Source organism: Coptis chinensis, chromosome 1 (genome assembly GCF_015680905.1).
Source record: "Coptis chinensis isolate HL-2020 chromosome 1, ASM1568090v1, whole genome shotgun sequence".
NCBI lineage: Eukaryota > Viridiplantae > Streptophyta > Magnoliopsida > Ranunculales > Ranunculaceae > Coptis > Coptis chinensis.
The window spans coordinates 85,315,190-85,332,808 of record NC_141456.1 but is presented as its reverse complement, the minus strand read 5'-3'; the positions used below and the strand labels follow the sequence as shown (position 1 = coordinate 85,332,808).

The following is a 17,619-nucleotide window of genomic DNA, read 5'->3' as shown; positions in this document are numbered from 1 at the left end:
GTTTGTCTTTTACCGAACCGAACCGATAAAATATTGGTTTGGTTTTTGGTTTGTCCTCCACCGAACCGATAAGATAACATTTTAGTAATATTTATGATTAATTTTGTATGTGTTTATCAACTGTGTGGTTAAAATTAATAAATTTAATTTAAGATTTAATTGATTTTATAGTTTCCGGTTCGGTTCGGATTCGGTTTGCAATATATCTTATCGGTTCGATTCGGTTTGCAATATATCTTATCGGTTCGATTCGGTTTCAGATTAGATGTAATATTATCAGTTCGGTTTTGGGTTTCCAATTTTCTTATCAGTTCGGGCTCAGATTTTCCAAAACCCAATCCAAACTGATCCATTGACAGCCATAGGTGGCACCCTCTCCCTTTGTTCCGTATAGCTAGCATTTTCCCTAATCTAGCAGTGGATACATAAATCACAAGCAAAAATAAAGAAAACAAAAACAAAATGTTGCTCTTGCAGCTATAAGTAGAATAACCCAATGAGCATAGTTCATGTTGGTTTGGAGTTTGGACTATTTGGTTTAGGTGCTAGGTTCAACTCCCCCATTATCAATTTTTTTTACCTATCAATTTTATAAATTTATCCTTATATTACCAACCAAAAAAAAAAAAAAAATAGTTCATAATTCCGAAAGAAATTTTGAAATTTCATATGAAATGTTGGTTTTTCAAAAAATTGAAATTCCGAATATATAGTCGAAATATCTGAAATTCTAAATGTGATTGGGGTTGAAATTTAATAAATTTTGGTTTTTTAATTTGTCGAAATTCTAAAAATTCTGAAATTCCGAACTATGCCAATGAGGCAATGACTAAATGTCCATCATTTAAGTCCGGTGACTCCAGTCCGTGATAGTTAATTTCGAGCCTCAAGTCTAGAAATTTAGAAAAAAACACGTGCCATAGAAATGTTTCAAAACAAGGCCAATAATTTGTTCAATTCGTTTTAAAAACATATATATAGTTTACACTTTACATGATGAATCTTCATTTTTCAATCACATATTCAGAAGAATAATTGGTTTTACCGTTCGATCCGTTTCCCCCCACCCCTCCTAAGATAGATAGAACCAGGGGTTGCGACCGCAACCCCAAAGATTAGGAAAAACTGCATATTGCATTAGGAATTGGCTAGAAAAAAGACCATATTATAAGGATACACACCCCCAAGCTAGATTTTCACAAAAGGTCTATTACCGCATCCCCTAGTTCAATTATGAGTTGTATATATTTTTGCAACAGACCCTTATTATTGTTTTCCTACTTTCAATCATAAGTGTAAGGTGCAAGTAGTTTAGAAAAATGTGGCAAGGGGCAAAGTATCAATTGTTTGGATATATATATAGGATTTGAGGCATTGTCACCAAATACGGGTTTAAAACGCGTTTAAAACCCGAGATATTGCCAAGGCGCGTTTTAAACGTTTTAAACCCGTTTTTAAACGATTTAAACCCGTTTTAAACGAGATTTTGAAAATCCCGAGATTTTGAATTTTTTTTTTTTTTTTTTTTTTTTTTAAAATTCTAGAAAAAGAAAAAGGGTTTTGGAGTTTAAATTAGATTGACTTATTGAGACCGTTCTATTTTGCTTTAGACTATTAATAATTAATTGAAAATTTTAAAGTTATTAACTTATTTGTAGTACCATTATGGTTGGTAATTAGTAGTATCTTATTTTTGTGTTTGAATCTAAAACTTATAGTATTTGGGACTTTATGTGTATTTGAATTTTCTTTCATTTGTATTATTATTTTTATTTTTGTGTCTATTTTTTTTCCCCACTTTTATGTAAAAATCAAACTCCTTATCTATTATATTATTTATCATCGGTTTTACCGTTTTTACGTATTATCATTATTATACGTTTTAAAACCCACGCTTTTTTCACGTTTTTTTTTTTTTTTTGGAGACGTTCCGTTTAAAACACGAACTAAGTTTTTTTCAAGTATACCGTTTTAAACCCGTACCGTACTTGGTGACAATGATTTGAGGTGGTCTCCCGTGTCTTATTTGTTTGGAAAATGGATAAAAGAAAAGAAACCCCATCATTTCGTTCGGAACATGACAAGTTTGGACTTTGGAGTGGAGCGTAGCACAGTTCCACTATTTCAGCAAGTGCGTTATATTGAAATTTTGAAACTCCAGATGTAATAAGTCCAAACCATTTGGCACTGCACATAAAACCCATTCAAAGTTTCAAACCAAACCCTTTGTTCACTCACATAGTCACATCCCATTCCCATGTGCTTTCCTTCTCTCTTTACTCACTGACTTTCAGAGTCTCCTCTGACTCTGTCCCTCAGCCAACGTTTTAAATGCTGCCCTTCAATATTCAATGCCTCAGTGTAGAATAGTTTCTTCTTTGCTGCTGCTGCTTACTTATGTTTTGAGTTTGGGGAGTTTTCCATATCTTCTTCTTATCTCAACAAGGAAAAATACCTTTTCAACTACGTGGATTGATAAACAAACTTCACAAGAAGCTAAAAAGGTTACTTCTTTTTTAACTTTCACACCATTTTTGCATTGCATTACCTTAAAGACTTGTCATTTCTGCTATATTTTTGTTACAAAAGGGTTCCTTTCCTCTTGCATTACATGCTTTTCTCTTTCTCTTGCACATTTGCATTGCCCTTGACTCAAAATGTGTTTTTATTATATTTTTCTTGTTGCAGGATCCAGGTTCGTTTTAAGCACTTGCAGCCCATCATCATAATGAGGAAGAGACTTGCTTGTTGTCATCCCTTTGCCAACAGCAACAACATTAGTGTCGACTTGGATGTCGAACCAGAAAGTAAGCTTTACTCCCTACTCACTAGCAATGCCCATGTTCTAGATCCATCTCCATTTCTGTAACATACACTTGCATTGCATACCTGAATAAATCACTTGGTTCAAATTTGAAACTTAAACACTATCACTCTATCCTGTTCCTTCCCATACTTGACATTGTTGACCCCACCACCAAGGCTACCTTTACCATGTGTGCCCACCTCATTTAATAATTCATCTTCATGTTTGGCATGTATTGTACCACTCTCAAGTCTCAACATCTGCATATTGCCCATGTATTGTATTTATTATTATCATTCAAAAAGCTTTGACAAATTTATTCCACTTTTCAGTTTTTAAATTGAGGTCTCTTTTTTTATATAGTTCATTTGAATTTTTTTTCCTTAGGACCACTCTAGGCCTTAATGCCTTATTCCCAATTCGTCGAGAATGTGACAAATCTTCTTTTAAAAATTGCAATGCTATGTTCTGTACACAAGGACCACCACCACTTTCACACGTACATCTTTCAAACTTAATCATCAGAGATCTGAGTGGGATTGTTTTTAACAAATGTGTTTCGAAACTTTGATGACCCCATGATTAGCTGATACATGTTTTGTCAAGCATAACAAGAAAGTGATAAATCATTAACTTCATTTAAGTTTGCAAAATTGGTGGGGTCTTCTCTGGAAAGCTTATATTATACAATGCTACTATTTGAAAGAGTTAAACTAGTGTCTAATAGCAACTGTGATATAAATTGATCATTATCACTGTGTCTATTTCTTCAAACTCCTTTACGTGTGTTTGGAATATTAAAATTTTCTTTTAGTCCACTTCCAGTTAAGAATTACTACTTATCCTTACATATATGTTTTCCTTCTTTTAAGTGACCACCGTCAATATTTTAACATCTTCTGGACTTGTCTTGCATATAGTTCTACCAATGGAACACTTTGACTAATGATTCCCAAGCTTGAGGACATAACAACCTAACATAAGCTCCCTGTACCTTCCATGAGGCTTACAATGTAGAGACTCAATAGGTGGTGGAACATATAGTTTGAAGTTGTCCTGTGGCCCACCAGTCCAGCGATGTCCTATTGGGGTTTAAGATCCTCGGATCAATTCTCACACATTTAACTGGAGGGGGGAGTGTTGATTGATTTTGTGTTAAAAATTAGGATAATCAGGTTACTTTCAATAAAAATGAGTAATTCATGGTAATATCCAAGATCAGTATGTGATACTAATGGTTCAACTTCATACAGTAAGTATGGAGAATATCGTCAATGATTTTTTGTTGGTGAATTAATGCATCTGAGAGCTAGCTAGTTTATATGATTGTGTACTTCCATTGTCATGTTTCTCTATCCCAGTGGATGCATTACCTCGTATAAGTTGATTAGATTGTAATTTCTTTGTATCTTAGAGACTTATACTGATCAAAGGTATACCAGAATTAGCAGCCCCATGTGTCAGAGTGTCAGATTATACCACTAAGTAGTATTTCACTTTGTCCTAATTTTGTACGGTTGTGCCCCAATAAAGCCTTTACTAACTAATCCAGAGTTTACTTAAATCCTATTACTGCAATTTATCTTCTGATAGAACCCACTTTGGGACAGATAATAGTTCTGAAATTCATTCTAGGATATCTCCGTGCAGGTCGGGTTTCTAATTAAACTAGGGTGTCTCTTGTGTTGTTAGATCCTTGACTTAATCTATGATTTATGTATGCATGCTATATGCACCATGAGTGGTGCGTAGATGATGTGCACTGTGTCACATGCGTGAATGTTATGGTTGATGCAAATATGTGTTTGCAATTGTGAAATGCTTTCTGCCTCTGAAGGTTATTGCTAAACTTTGCTAAGATATATTACAAATGCTCTCCTCTAATCCTATTTTCTGAGAGAAGCAACAAACTTATGATCCTTCGGGCAACAATATTTCGGCTTTAAACACTTTGGAAGATAACCACCACTTGTGTTAATTCTTATTTGTTTCATGACATTAATTATGTGTTTACAAATAGCCAAATGCTACTGGAATATGTATCCTCTAGAATGCACAAAGTTCAACACCAAACATGTATTCATCAAGTCATCTGAACATTGAACTCAGCCTGATTCAATTTGATCTGGCTCAAATTTCTTTGAAGTGACTTTAGTTATGGAATCTTTCAGAAATCATGACATACAATGGCCTTGAAAGCTGCATTCTCAATAGTTGCAAATATGATGATGAGAGCAGCACAAGCAGAACTGACGGTTGTGTGACCGACTTCTTGGATGAAGACGACTCGTGCAGTTCTTCAAGCAAAGATGCCTCCGGGTCATTCTCCTCTCAATGCCTAGTGAACAAGCATGGTTTAGATGAACAGGAGGAGATCTCAAAGAGTCCACAACATATGTATTTGAAAGAGAAACAAAGCATATCCATTCAGACTTTTGATGTGGAAACAATGAAAGAGAAATTTTCAAAGTTGCTGTTGGGTGAAGATATTACAGGAGGACGCAATGGCCTAACCACTGCATTAGCATTGTCGAATGCTATAACAAATCTTGCTGGTATGGAAGTTAAATTCCTGTGTGCTACAATTGCATTATCATACAAGTACTCCAACGTCCAAACTGAATATGCTTATCCCTCTTTCTACATCCATTCTTTCAGCCCCACACAATATAACATGTGATATTGTTGTACTCTTGATTTCATAAATGGTTAATCAGAAAGTCTGGAACCTTCTATCAGAAAGTTTGTAATTATTTTCCAAAAGCAATTCTGTCTATATATCATCATGCAATCACAATGTTCTAGCTTCCTGATGGATTGCAATTGTCTTTTAGCATCTGTCTTTGGAGAGTTGTGGAAATTGGAGCCATTATCTGAAGAAAGGAAGAGCAGATGGCAACGAGAAATGAGGTGGTTTCTCTCCCCTACCAACTACATGGTAGAACTAGTTCCTGCCAAGCAAAATGGTACCAGTGGACAGACCTTAGAGGTGCTTCTCAAATACTCGTAGCAATGACGTTTAATAATTTAAGATATTATTATTAATGGATTTTTTTTTTCTTTGGTCAGATCATGACACCAAAACTTCGTTCTGACATCCATGTGAATCTTCCAGCACTTCAAAAGCTAGACTCCATGCTCATTGTGGGTACTTTCATCCTATTATATGCGATGCAGAGATTATATATTCAATTATCTTGTTTACCAAGGTCTTGCCTTAAGAATCATTTGTGCCGTGCAGGAAACACTGGATTCAATGGTGAATACAGAGTTTTGGTACGTAGAAAGAGGGAGCAGAGCAGAAGGAAGGACCAAAACTGAAAGGCCGAGCAAGAGGTGGTGGCTTCCGTCGCCCCAAGTTCCCATGGCTGGACTCTCGACATCTGGAAGGAAGAAGCTACTTTACCAAGGGAAGGTGGTGGATCAGGTGTTCAAGGCAGCCAAATTAATCAACAGTGGGGTATTACTTGAAATGCCAGTTCCAACTATCATTAGGGATGCCCTCCCAAAGGCAAGCTAGCATTTTCCCCTTCACAGCATGTTTAAATTTTTAATGTTAGGGGATGCTGTTACGGTTAAGTCTTTCTCCAAGCAGAGATTCTTACATCGAAAACAAATGTAGTACCTGGTGGAAATGGATGAGGGTTCAGACAGAAAAGGATAACTTCTAATCCTGTCAAGTGGGATTCTAGTCTGTTGAGAGTTGGTAAATCTTGTTGTGATGTTTGGCTTAGTCCCACATGGGACATTGAAAGCCTTGCATAACAGTAAATAACTTCCTGGGCTTTTTCCACTCATCCAGAGTTTAGATTGTACCATAGCAAGCTATTGTATTTGGCCAATAGGGCATGTTTACTCCACGTACCCAAGTACGTGTGTCCACGTGTTAGGCTCAAGCAACGCCACCCATGAGGGAGTGTGTTGAGATTATTAGTTTTTCCCCTCATGGGACATTGAAAGCCTTACGGTATATGAATTTGGGGGATGCTCCAAAGTTTAAGAAATCTGGATTGGCTCGGCCTCAAAAATGATTAGGTTAGTTTATTTGCTGATGTGTGAAATGCATTACGTGGAGGAAATGTTCTTTTCTGCTGTATATATCATAGTTATCCGTTGATCTTGCTGGAGATTTTAACAACAATCGTACTATGTACCTCAATCTCATTCATAACAACTCTGAAGGAGTTATTACATTCTTTCATTATTTTCATTTTGCTGACTGTCTTCTTGTTCTAATGCTAGCAGTCTGGCAGAGCAAATCTAGGTGAGAACTTGTACAAAGTTTTGTCTACTGAGCTAAATTCTCCAGAAGAAATGCTCGCCTCTCTTGATTTGAAAAATGAACACACAGTTCTTCAGATCATGAACAAGTTGGAGACTGGTGTGCTTGCCTGGAAACAAAAGATTTCTGAACAAGTTGATGGTAGATCACCACTTCGGAATTCGTGGTCCCTCATGAAGGACTCTGTCTCTGAGCTGGACAAAGCCGAGCTATTGTTAGAGAGAGCTGAAACCCTGCTACAGCTGCTAAAGATCAGATTTCCTAATCTGCCTCAAACCTTTCTTGATGTTACCAAAGTCCAATATAACAAGGTGAGTATCTAATTTCTTTTGTCATTTCAATTATTTTATTTTGTTTTAGCTTGTCTAAAAAGTTAAAAACTTATTAGCAAGTTTAGTACCAGGTTTGTTTCCTTGTTGTTGCGTTTTTCCTTGCTTCCAGTGTCTCGTTAATAGAACGACTGATTAAAGGAATATGTAATCCAAGCCAAGAACTGAACTGGTTATTAAAAATAAGCCTTCAGATTGGTAAGACTGCCTCTTCATCTCATTAATAGAATGAGTGATGAATAGGTAAATCCAAGCCAGGATTGAACTGGTTATTAAAAATGATCCTTCTGATTGGTAAGACTGCCTCTTCACAAGTTATTCTGAGTAATATGTCAAATGATCCAACTCCTCCGATGTGATCATTTCACCTGAAGTGCTCAATTTATTTTCCAGCTTATTTTGCTCAGCGGAGATCCACTAAAGTTATATGAATGATCCCTTGATTTTTGTAGGATGTTGGATATTCGATTCTAGAAGCCTATTCAAGAATTGTTGGGAGCTTGGCTTTCAGCGTACTCTCTAGGATAAAAGATATTTTGCAAGAGGACGAACTGAGCAATCCGAACTCTCCTGCAGCAACATGTTGCTATTCAAGCATAAATCTTTCTGGAATATTTGAAACTCCAAGAGCAGGCACGCATTTGCGGCATTCCCTCATTGATCAGATGAACAAGGTAGATGGAGAGAGTGATTATTCCAATCCAAATAATGCGCTGGACGTGAACTTTACTGACTGTGAAGTCAAAACATGCTCATTGACATCAAAGCCATCTAGGAGCCGAGTATGGTACATTGGTAAAAAAGCATGCAGTGGTTTACCCCGCACAAGTTCCTTGTGAAGAAGTACAAAATTGCTCAAAAACTTTTGTACATGACATAACTATATGCCTATATATATATATATATATATATATATATATATATATATATATATATATATATATAAACAAGACTCCACAGTTTTGGTTCACTTACCAAGATATATGGTATTCTTACCTATTATTTTGGTGTTTTGGAGGTGGATGTAATTGAAGTTTCAAATTTTAAAAACATACTTAAAGGAGATAACAGTAGAACTTGATATCTACTCTCTTGGACATGTAAGGTAGACATAATTTGTTTTGTTTTTCATTTTCACTCTTGAAAAAGATTGCGCCTTCTCAGAAGAAAAGAAAGAATCCAAGTCATTAGTCATTACAGAATGAAAAGAACAAAAGATTAATAAAGGGGAGGGAACTTGAAGGAATGAAGGAGAGTCAGATTCAGGGTGCTTTAAAGTTGATGGCCATCACTTGAACAAAGACAAAACCGTCAGTTGAGAGGGCACACGGGATTCTCTCTATCAAATACTATAGCTACTGCCTCTACTAGTAGTCTAGTAGTATGTTTTTTTTAGTACTACTACTTGTTAAACATTCAACGCAGGTTTAGCTACAGTGGGAGTTCTCCTTTGTCAGATTGCCTCAGCTCACCTCACTGGGGACTCGCCCCCTTCGTCATCAAACATCTGGTTCAACTTCAACGGCTCCAAGTCCATAACAAAACGGCAGTACAAATGTGTACGCCATCCCTATTGCAACCTACAGACAAAAATCATATAATGTATTCGTGTGCAATTACTACGGAATGCATTCGTTTCACTCGTGTTTTTATAAATTGTAATGTATACAGATCAAAACCTTAGCCTCAATAGAGTCATATCTCTGTTCTAGAGAGTAAGATATTGGACGCCAACGAAGCCCTTTTGCACCTAGAAGGGCGAAATCTTCTCTTAAGCCTTGACAAATTCTGTTTCTTCTGTACTTTATTCTTTGCTGTTTTCCACTCTAATATACAGATCTTTAGAGACCCAATGAGAAGTTTGAACTCTGAAATGAATGGCCTGTTGAAAACATGCGACCACCATTTGTAAGTAGTTGTTGAAAATGTAGCCTTTCATGGAGTGCATGAAATTTTTAGAAGTGTCCAGAAATTGTTACTCTGCTGCTGTTTATTCTTTTGTTTGAATATGACATTTTCATGGATTCCCACTCCCTCATTTATATAAGATATAACCAAGAAATCTTGGAAACTCTTCTCTTGCCAGAGTCGTTCACCTCAACAGATTCTTGACTTGAATGCGTGAGACTTTTCCTTCCATCTTACAAACTCTAAATCAGTGTGTTTCCCAGTTTCATATTACAAAAGGTTACAGGTAGCAATTCCTGTGTGCACTTAATAATTTTCTCTAATGTCACTCTTTGATGAGACAATAAAATGGATATGATCTTCTTTTTATCTATATACACTTTCAGTGTTTTTCTACAAAAGATGCAAAATGACTTAGTGTTTCAACAACATGGTCTCCAGCCTTTTTCTCCTTGCCGCGTGTTTAAGTTTCTCCAAGGCAACTAGGCCAACTTGCCGAACTCTTTCTCTTGATAAACCAATCCTGAAGAAAATAAGCATATAAAATTCAAGTTAATTGGAAGACACGACAAACTTCAACATAAAACAGCTACACACAGTAAAGTCATACACATTTTAGGTTTTGCAGTCCATCCAATGATTAAGCCAGAGTTTTGCTATTGATCAGTCGTCCAAAATTCACAAGTAATTGGACATTGTTCGATTCCCACTAACATGTGTGTGGGGGGTTACATTGGGTTGTAAGCATCAGCCAAAAAAATGGTGATTCTTGAACCACATGAAGTATGAAAAAGGTAAAGTGATGAAGTAGACGAGTTTTTCATTCCAACACGATTTATTATGGTATAACTGAGCGACACCTGAGTATTTCATCAATTAAACAATAAAGAAAATCTACCTTCTTTGTGGGGTCAATTGAAAATCAACATAAAAAACTAAAATAGGTTAATATCTCGGTGAAGTTGCACAAACAGTATGGTTTGTATTCCATCCAATGCTTAAATGGTATGTGTTTAAGAAAAATAAGTGATAACAATATATCATTTCATTACAGTTTTATGGAATCCCATGTTGAATATGGCATTTTCCAACCCAACCTAGACCAACCTAGATTTAATACCAACCAGCAAAAAAGATCTACTTCATACTCACCGTCTACTGATATCTTCCCAAGTAAGACACTCTTTATCCAGACCGTAGTAGAGGCGTACTATATCTTGCTCGCGTTCCCTAAGTGTTGTCTTGATGAGATTGTTAACTTCATTCTGCAAAAAACATATATTTGAGAGGTTTTGAAACACCATCTACGTTATAGTTTGACAATTGATAACTACATGCGTAAGATGCAGTGGAATAAACAGAAAAATATGGACTAGACCAAATATTCGAGATAACAGTGAGACTTTTTTTCTAAGGTGTAGAAGGGGTAGTTCATGTCCCATAAAAGCCTCTCCATTCTTCAGCGTGTTTGTTAGTAAGGATCTATGTTGCACGGACGCAGACACAGACGCGGCGACTCGGTTATATCTCAAAAATATTGGACGCGGACGCAATAAATGACGCGGAAATTAATTAATATTTATAATTTTATTTTATATAAATTGAACATTAAAAACTAAAATAAATATATCAACATTCATAAATTCAAAATTATTAAAGATAAATAGCTACAAAATTAAGTTTAATATTTTCTAATCAAACTTTAAAAACATATCATAAGTCTTAATAAAACAAAAAATGAAAAAATTGAGTTTTTTAATATTATTTTGATTTATTTTTTATTTTTTTGGGTCAAAATCTGCGTCCTGACCATGTTGACCCACGTCTAGTTTACGTGTTGACCGCGCCCGACGCGCGTCCATGCCGCGTCCGTGTCCGACGTGGACACAACCCATGGGTTGGTGCGTCCGTGCTTTAGAGGTAAGGATACAGAACAACTATAGGACAAGTAAAGCATATATGAAATTAATTCATAGCCTCGACAGGTAAGAGTTGTGCATGAGGTGAGGCTTATCTCTAAATGAATTTTACCGATGTAAATTGACCTCAATGGCTGAAGTCTTGGAGTCATGCAAACACAATATGTCTAGTTTACTTCTTTATTTAATTACCTTGAGCGTCCATTCATCGACCCCGTGCCAGGGGTTGTTCTCGAGTCTGGTATCTGCAATATACTGCATTACAAAGTCCTTTATTTCAGTAATGAAATAGATAGCTTCAAGCAGAAGTGCAGAACTAAAACTGCAGTTTCACTATAAAGATGTCTATACTTACACTATGAAGTGTTTCCCCAGGAAGACCATTAAGAGATGGGAAGGCCTCCCTGTCCAATGAGAATACCTTACTTGTTGCCTGCAGGAGAGATTATTCTTTTAAGGAAACTTGGAAAGGATGGAAATAGTGCTAGCTTGATTATGACTGTCGAAAAAATTAATTTCCTATATTTAGTACCTCAGTAGCATTCCTAATTTTCTTTTCGGACATATTTAGGCTTTCTGCGATTCTCTGGTAAGGAAAGAAGTTTATGTAAGATAGAACTGCAAACGGAGGAAGAAATTTGGGCAACAAAATACAATCAGAAGAGGAATAATTTGCTTACTGCTATTGATGGGGTAATTCCTTTCTCTTCCAACCTTATCTTTGCATTCCTTATTAAGCTTAACCTCTCATGCAAATGCGTAGGCAATCTTAGAGTTCTCGAGTACTCAACCAGTGCTCTTGAAACGCCCTGGCAACAAGAAAAAATCCTGTAAGTTCATTCCTAAGACATAAATGGTTACAGCTTTTGGTAATAAACCTACTGGTCCAAGTATCTAGTCTATAGATAGAACATTGAAATAAGTGATTCATTTTAAGAGAAATTAGGAAGAATATAACACATCAACAAACACTCTACAGAGTCCAGATCCAGTCTACTTATGAGTTATGACTTTATGAGCGACAATCCAAGCATCATCCTCTTTTTCATTCTCCTTTTTCTTAATTAATAACCGCATGATTAAGGCAGTAGTAACTTTTTGGTAAATCAGCATGTTGGAGGTATCTTGTTTAGTTTGAAAAATATGCATGTCCGTAACAGGCGCATACATAAACCCCATAAAATGACAGGGTGAGAGTTCAACACATTAGTGTCACACAGAATGACCCAAAGATACCTGATACACAATCGTGCTTTAGTGTGCCCACATGCATTCTTAAAAGGTGGGAAACAAAACAGTGTCTGAGTTAGAGAAATTTAAAAAATGGAGTGACCCTGCTACAAGTTATTGGTACAAGTTTCATGGTGTCTAACTGTCTAGTAAAGGTAATGGAATTCTGCTCATTGGTGACATTCCTGTTAGTGGAGTTCTTCAGCAGACTACAAACTATCATGATTATAACTTACTGAAAAGCTACCACCATCATGGAGAAAAGTCGGGACCATATAGTGGCGGAACGGCACATTGGCGAAATTACTTACAGGTGTGATCACAAGATCTGCAAAGCTAAACCTCTACTCCATCTCAAAAGTGGGGGTTCTGATTGTATCTTTCACTCATTAAATTAACTATTCTAGTCAATTAAGAGATAAAGGCCACTCTAATTCCACCTCAATATAAATCATAAGTTTTTTACATTGTTTAGAATTATCTGTTACCAATGAAAACCAAAGCCTCACCTGACGTATCCACCAATACACATAAGTAGAAATCTTGAATCCCTTTGACGAGTCAAATTTCTCAATCCCTCGAAGTAATCCAATTAACCCAGCCTATATGTCAAATGAAAGAAGCTAAATGTAAGACAGGAAGGCTAGTCCCTGACAGTTGTTAGAAACATATGACAAGGAAGAAAAGCAGTATAGATGAAAACAAAACTCAAACATAAATCACCTGCACCAGGTCAGCCAATTCAGCACCCATATTGTCATACTTTTGAGCAATGGACATAACTAATCGAACATTACTCATTGCCAGCTTCTCTCTTGCCAGCGAACACTCAATCAGTTTTGTTCGCAATTCAGCACAAGATATCCTCAAGGATGTTGCAAGCTGGTCCTCAGAAGGATCATAACCTAACCTTTTCTTCAACCTGGAATAACAATCAATTAGGAACATGTAGATATAACGTCCATCAAGTTAAAAAAACATCGAAGCCTCTCCAACCCACTCGAGAAAGGAATAATAGCCGTGTTTCAGAATTATTTTGAAGCATGCTTCGTGTATTAAAGAAGTTTTAAGGAAATAGAGAATTAATGAAGACTAGGAAGGCAGTTCCCAACATACAATGATTAAATATATATGAGCAACAACTTGACACATCGTCAAACTATCTAATGTTTTGTTCCATGAATCTATAACTCGAAATAAGAAACAATAAGGAATATTAGAGGTCTTACTTTCTAAAATGAAACTTCGGGCATAATATTGGTATTAGTATTGATTACAAGATAGTAGAGCGTCACTGTTTTCCTTTTCGGCTTCAACACAGAAGTTATAGATTATAAAAGTACATGTGGTAAACTGAGTGTCAGAGTGATGGTTTCACATTTACAAACAGAATGATTTTTTCCACACTCGCTACTGGGTTGCTCTTGAAAAGCGTGGTACATTCTATTCAGCCTCACTATTACTTCAGAAATATTGCGTGAACAGTCAGTAAATCAGGGGACACGGTTCTCATTTGAGCATCGCATTCATTGGCTCACTTTACATGATTGTCTCAAATGTTCCCAACAATTATTGGCAAATTAAGAAAAGATTTGCCCCCCCCCCCCCTACACACACACCCCACCACCTCCGACACACACACGCCACCACCACCTCCAAATGCAGACCCTCAGAGAGAGAGAGAGAGTTGATCTTGTGCAAACTACATTTCATGCAAATTTACAAATAGTACCATGTATGGTATTGAATGTTAAAAAAAAAAAAAGAATGAGATTGTGCGCACTGATGAGGAAAATAATGCAAATAGTACCGACGTACCTTGTCTGGTATAAAAAAAATTGATGTGGAACCTTGAAAAGGTGGAATGACCATTTTGGAATTCTTTGTAATGGGTCTAGTATATCATAAGTGTTGCAGCTGTTCCCAATGATACTGCTACAACTTTGTATAAATAGGTGAACAATACCATGAGTTGTGTAAGGAAATATAGTTGGCGTCTTTTGGCCTAAAGTGCCATGAAATTGCGCCTCTTAATAATTGGTATTTGAACCGCCCGCGTACACAAACAAATGTAATGCATCTTATATCAAGGAGTCATAAGTAGTTAAGGATTTTGTTTGAATATCAGACAGATTCTTATATAAGAAATTATTAATAAATAATATGAACTACAGAGATCAACTTACTTTGATTTGTAGTCCTCCAAGGAAAGACCTGCTTTGATTTTCTTTGAAAGGTGCACAACTTCGGCATGGGTGAGCAATTCTTCACTTAAGACTCCCTTAACATAAGTCCTGACTCGATTCCCCAGCAAATCTGGACTGACGATCGGGCCGATAGGCTTTCTTCTAGTTGGAGGCACCGCATCAGAATTTGTCACATATTTCCTCATACTTCTCCGCTGTCGAGCAGATACCCCTGAACCAGTGACCTCTACACTGTTGCAGCTCCCTTCTTTGGGCTCTTTCAGTGTTCGTCTTTGCTCAAATGACAGGTTCCACTGCTTTTCCAACATAGACTTCTGCAGCAAGAGGAGTGCCTCCAGTGAGGATTCCATATCAAAGTTCCCTTCCAGCATGAAATCTAACTTCTCTAGCGATTCATCTGCAGTTGCGGCAGAGTAAGTATTCACGTGTTCTTTAAGAGCCTTAATGGCCTGGGCGTGTCGATCAGATGGAGAACTAGAACCAAAATGTGTAGATTTCTTTGCACTTATCACATTCTTTGTTGAAACTGTTTGATGTTGTATCAATCCATGATCATGGACAGAATATAGTTTGTCAGTGACATCGGAGTAATATATCGAGGAACTCAAAAACGTTTTCCCTGCACTAAGTCCAATTACTGCAGCCGTAGCCATCATACAGCTTCCTTTCACTGGTGTGCATTACCATCACAAATTCCTAGAAGAAACTTGTTGAGCGAAGACCATGTCATCTAACTGCAATGCAGTTCAGTCTGTCACTTGAATTAAAATTCTGGAGACCTAATAAAGAAATAACAATCAGAATGCAAATCAGTGCCTTAACAAAATCTCATAGTGCTGCTAGAACAGTAAGCCATACAATCCCAAATTAGCAGTTGCTTCTGTTTCAGGTCAGCAGGAAGTAAAACAAACAAGTTAACTACACACAGTGACTCCTGATTCTCACCCATTTATGTTCTTAAGGTTCACACTGTTATTGGGTGCTTTCCCTATTCTATTGAGGTGTGAAATGAAAAAACAGAAGCAACACATAGTAATCTTTGACAATGAAAGTGAATCTTCTTCTATTAAATTATCATCAGTCTAAAAGAAGATCAATACATAAATGTAATCTCTGAATATCAAGCTAGAACAGCAAAAAAATTGAGTGGAATCCTATCAACAACAATAAGACTTTAGTTAACTAGCTCATTCATGTAATCAGGAGCCATCTCATATTGCAATATATATATCATCAGCTGTATATATAGACATGAGTTATTGAAAACGTAAAAAAGAAAAACAGAAACAATAGAAACGAGAATGATCATATATATCAATGGCGTACCTTATTATTATGACACAACTTAAAGTGTAGTAACAATATAAGAGTGTGGTTGTTGTTATTATATTGTATATATTATATACATAGGATGGTTTGTTGGGCGGTTGAGTTATTGTTGCAGAGTCGGTATAATCAAGTGAACAACACAAGAAGAAGAAGTGAAGTCATAAACTCATAATAATAGTTTTCAGTTTGAGAAAAAGAATAAAAAAATGGTTTTTGTTTTTTTTATAAGATGTGGGTAATACGAGATATCCCCAATAAAAAGGAAAAATATAAAGAAAAAGGAAGAATAAACCAAGAAGCCATTGGCGATGAAGCGAAAGAAATAGTTTTGGTGACTGTTAAATTAAAGTTCTTTTATTCTTTTCAGGTTTGATACTTTTTCTTGGGTAACCTGTATATACAATGAGAATATAAAGTTTTAGGGCCAATCACAGCACTTCTATTAGATTGACAAGTACACATTTGTTCGTTATTTGAGCCTGTTTTTCACATCGTTCGACACATAATACTGCATGGAGAGGTTTAAAACTCTTTTTGGTTGAAACAAAAGAGCCATAATCCATGTGTGCCGTATAAGAAGGAACACGTTGGTTTATTCCACTTTCATTTTTCTTTATATTTTTCCTTTTTATTTCCTTTTTAACGTCGCATCCTGCAAACTGATCTTTTCATTTAAAATATATTGTTGTGGGCTTGGGTTTCGTAAACTGTATATTTACAACCCAGACAAACCTACCGCTCTCTCTACTCTCTCTTCATGTAAATATAAGACTCAATGTTCTAGAACTGAGTGCGTTTCTTTATTGGGTGAGACATTAATTTATAATCCAATACATGTGTGTATGTCCACTTTATTCTAATATTTTTTTGTTGATTGTTGTGAGGGAAGACACTAACGATGATATTTACAATCTCATATCGGGTGTCTAAAGTCTTGCGTTAAAACATATAAATTATAGGGTCTCTCCACTTATCACCTAGTTTTAAGTTGGATAATTGCCCTAAAGAGTATTAGATCATCGGCTATTTCATTCTCTGGTCTTGAGGTGGTGTGTTGAAGATATAATCCAACCCATGCGTTAGCATTATAAATCCTGAGACATCTCCACTTATCACTAATTGGTTTTAAATATGATGCCCAAATTTAATAGCCAATGTAGCCTTTCACACCATGAATGGACAAATTCTTCTTTAAAGTACAGTGATTACATGCCTTGACAAGTTCAACAAGATATTTGTGATCTACCACTGATCGATGGTCGACAATTTGGAGAGAGGGAAACTTCACAACTGATTTACTTGCAAAACAAGGTGCCATACTAACTGAGAACGAGGCATCTACCACTTATGGTCGACCAATTTGGTTACAAAAGTGGGAGGCACCTTTTTCAACTTTTCTACAGATTTTAAATTGATACACCATACTCATTTATGGTTATAGTCATGAAGTAGGAGCATGAAATAGGTGGTCATCATATTGGCCACCCTATATATACAACGCCTTTTGTACATTGTAGAGCCACTCCCAAAATGTTATTATGAAATCGGAAAATTCTGGATCGTTAGATAAATGTTCAAAATTGAACACTAGTTTTCGCAAGGTTGGACA

The 17,619-nt window shown here is 36.3% G+C and overlaps 2 protein-coding genes and 1 long non-coding RNA gene across 5 annotated transcripts; 1 reads left to right on the top strand and 2 right to left on the bottom strand.

The window, feature by feature from the left end:
- Window positions 1-2,358: 2,358 nt before the first annotated feature.
- Window positions 2,359-8,500, top strand: ROPGEF14 (RHO guanyl-nucleotide exchange factor 14). 3 transcript variants are annotated; one of them, XM_086556814.1, is made up of 8 exons: window positions 2,359-2,504; window positions 2,689-2,807; window positions 4,978-5,361; window positions 5,641-5,795; window positions 5,876-5,950; window positions 6,048-6,317; window positions 7,052-7,399; window positions 7,870-8,500. In XM_086556814.1, the coding sequence occupies exons 2-8, from the start codon at window positions 2,729-2,731 to the stop codon at window positions 8,254-8,256; spliced, it is 1,698 nt and encodes a 565-aa protein (XP_086412940.1). In that variant the 5' UTR covers window positions 2,359-2,504; window positions 2,689-2,728; the 3' UTR covers window positions 8,257-8,500. The 3 variants fall into 3 exon arrangements, with proteins under 3 accessions (XP_086412940.1, XP_086412952.1, XP_086412946.1); XM_086556826.1 differs by lacking the exons at window positions 2,359-2,504; window positions 2,689-2,807 and adding an exon at window positions 3,612-3,630; XM_086556820.1 differs by lacking the exons at window positions 2,359-2,504; window positions 2,689-2,807 and adding an exon at window positions 3,927-4,058.
- On the bottom strand, window positions 8,489-9,507 carry LOC147525577 (uncharacterized). The gene is made up of 2 exons (XR_015192757.1): window positions 9,097-9,507; window positions 8,489-8,997 (listed from the first exon to the last, which is right to left on the bottom strand). It is a non-coding gene; the product is annotated as an uncharacterized LOC147525577 (long non-coding RNA).
- A 15-nt stretch (window positions 9,508-9,522) lies between these two features.
- SIGA (sigma factor A) lies at window positions 9,523-16,345 on the bottom strand. Its single transcript, XM_086556842.1, has 10 exons — window positions 16,008-16,345; window positions 14,661-15,460; window positions 13,198-13,396; window positions 12,984-13,076; window positions 11,925-12,053; window positions 11,777-11,830; window positions 11,600-11,677; window positions 11,437-11,499; window positions 10,478-10,590; window positions 9,523-9,848 (listed from the first exon to the last, which is right to left on the bottom strand). Exons 2-10 carry the CDS (start codon window positions 15,335-15,337, stop codon window positions 9,740-9,742), a joined length of 1,515 nt encoding a protein of 504 aa, XP_086412968.1. The 5' UTR covers window positions 15,338-15,460; window positions 16,008-16,345; the 3' UTR covers window positions 9,523-9,739.
- Window positions 16,346-17,619: the final 1,274 nt, after the last annotated feature.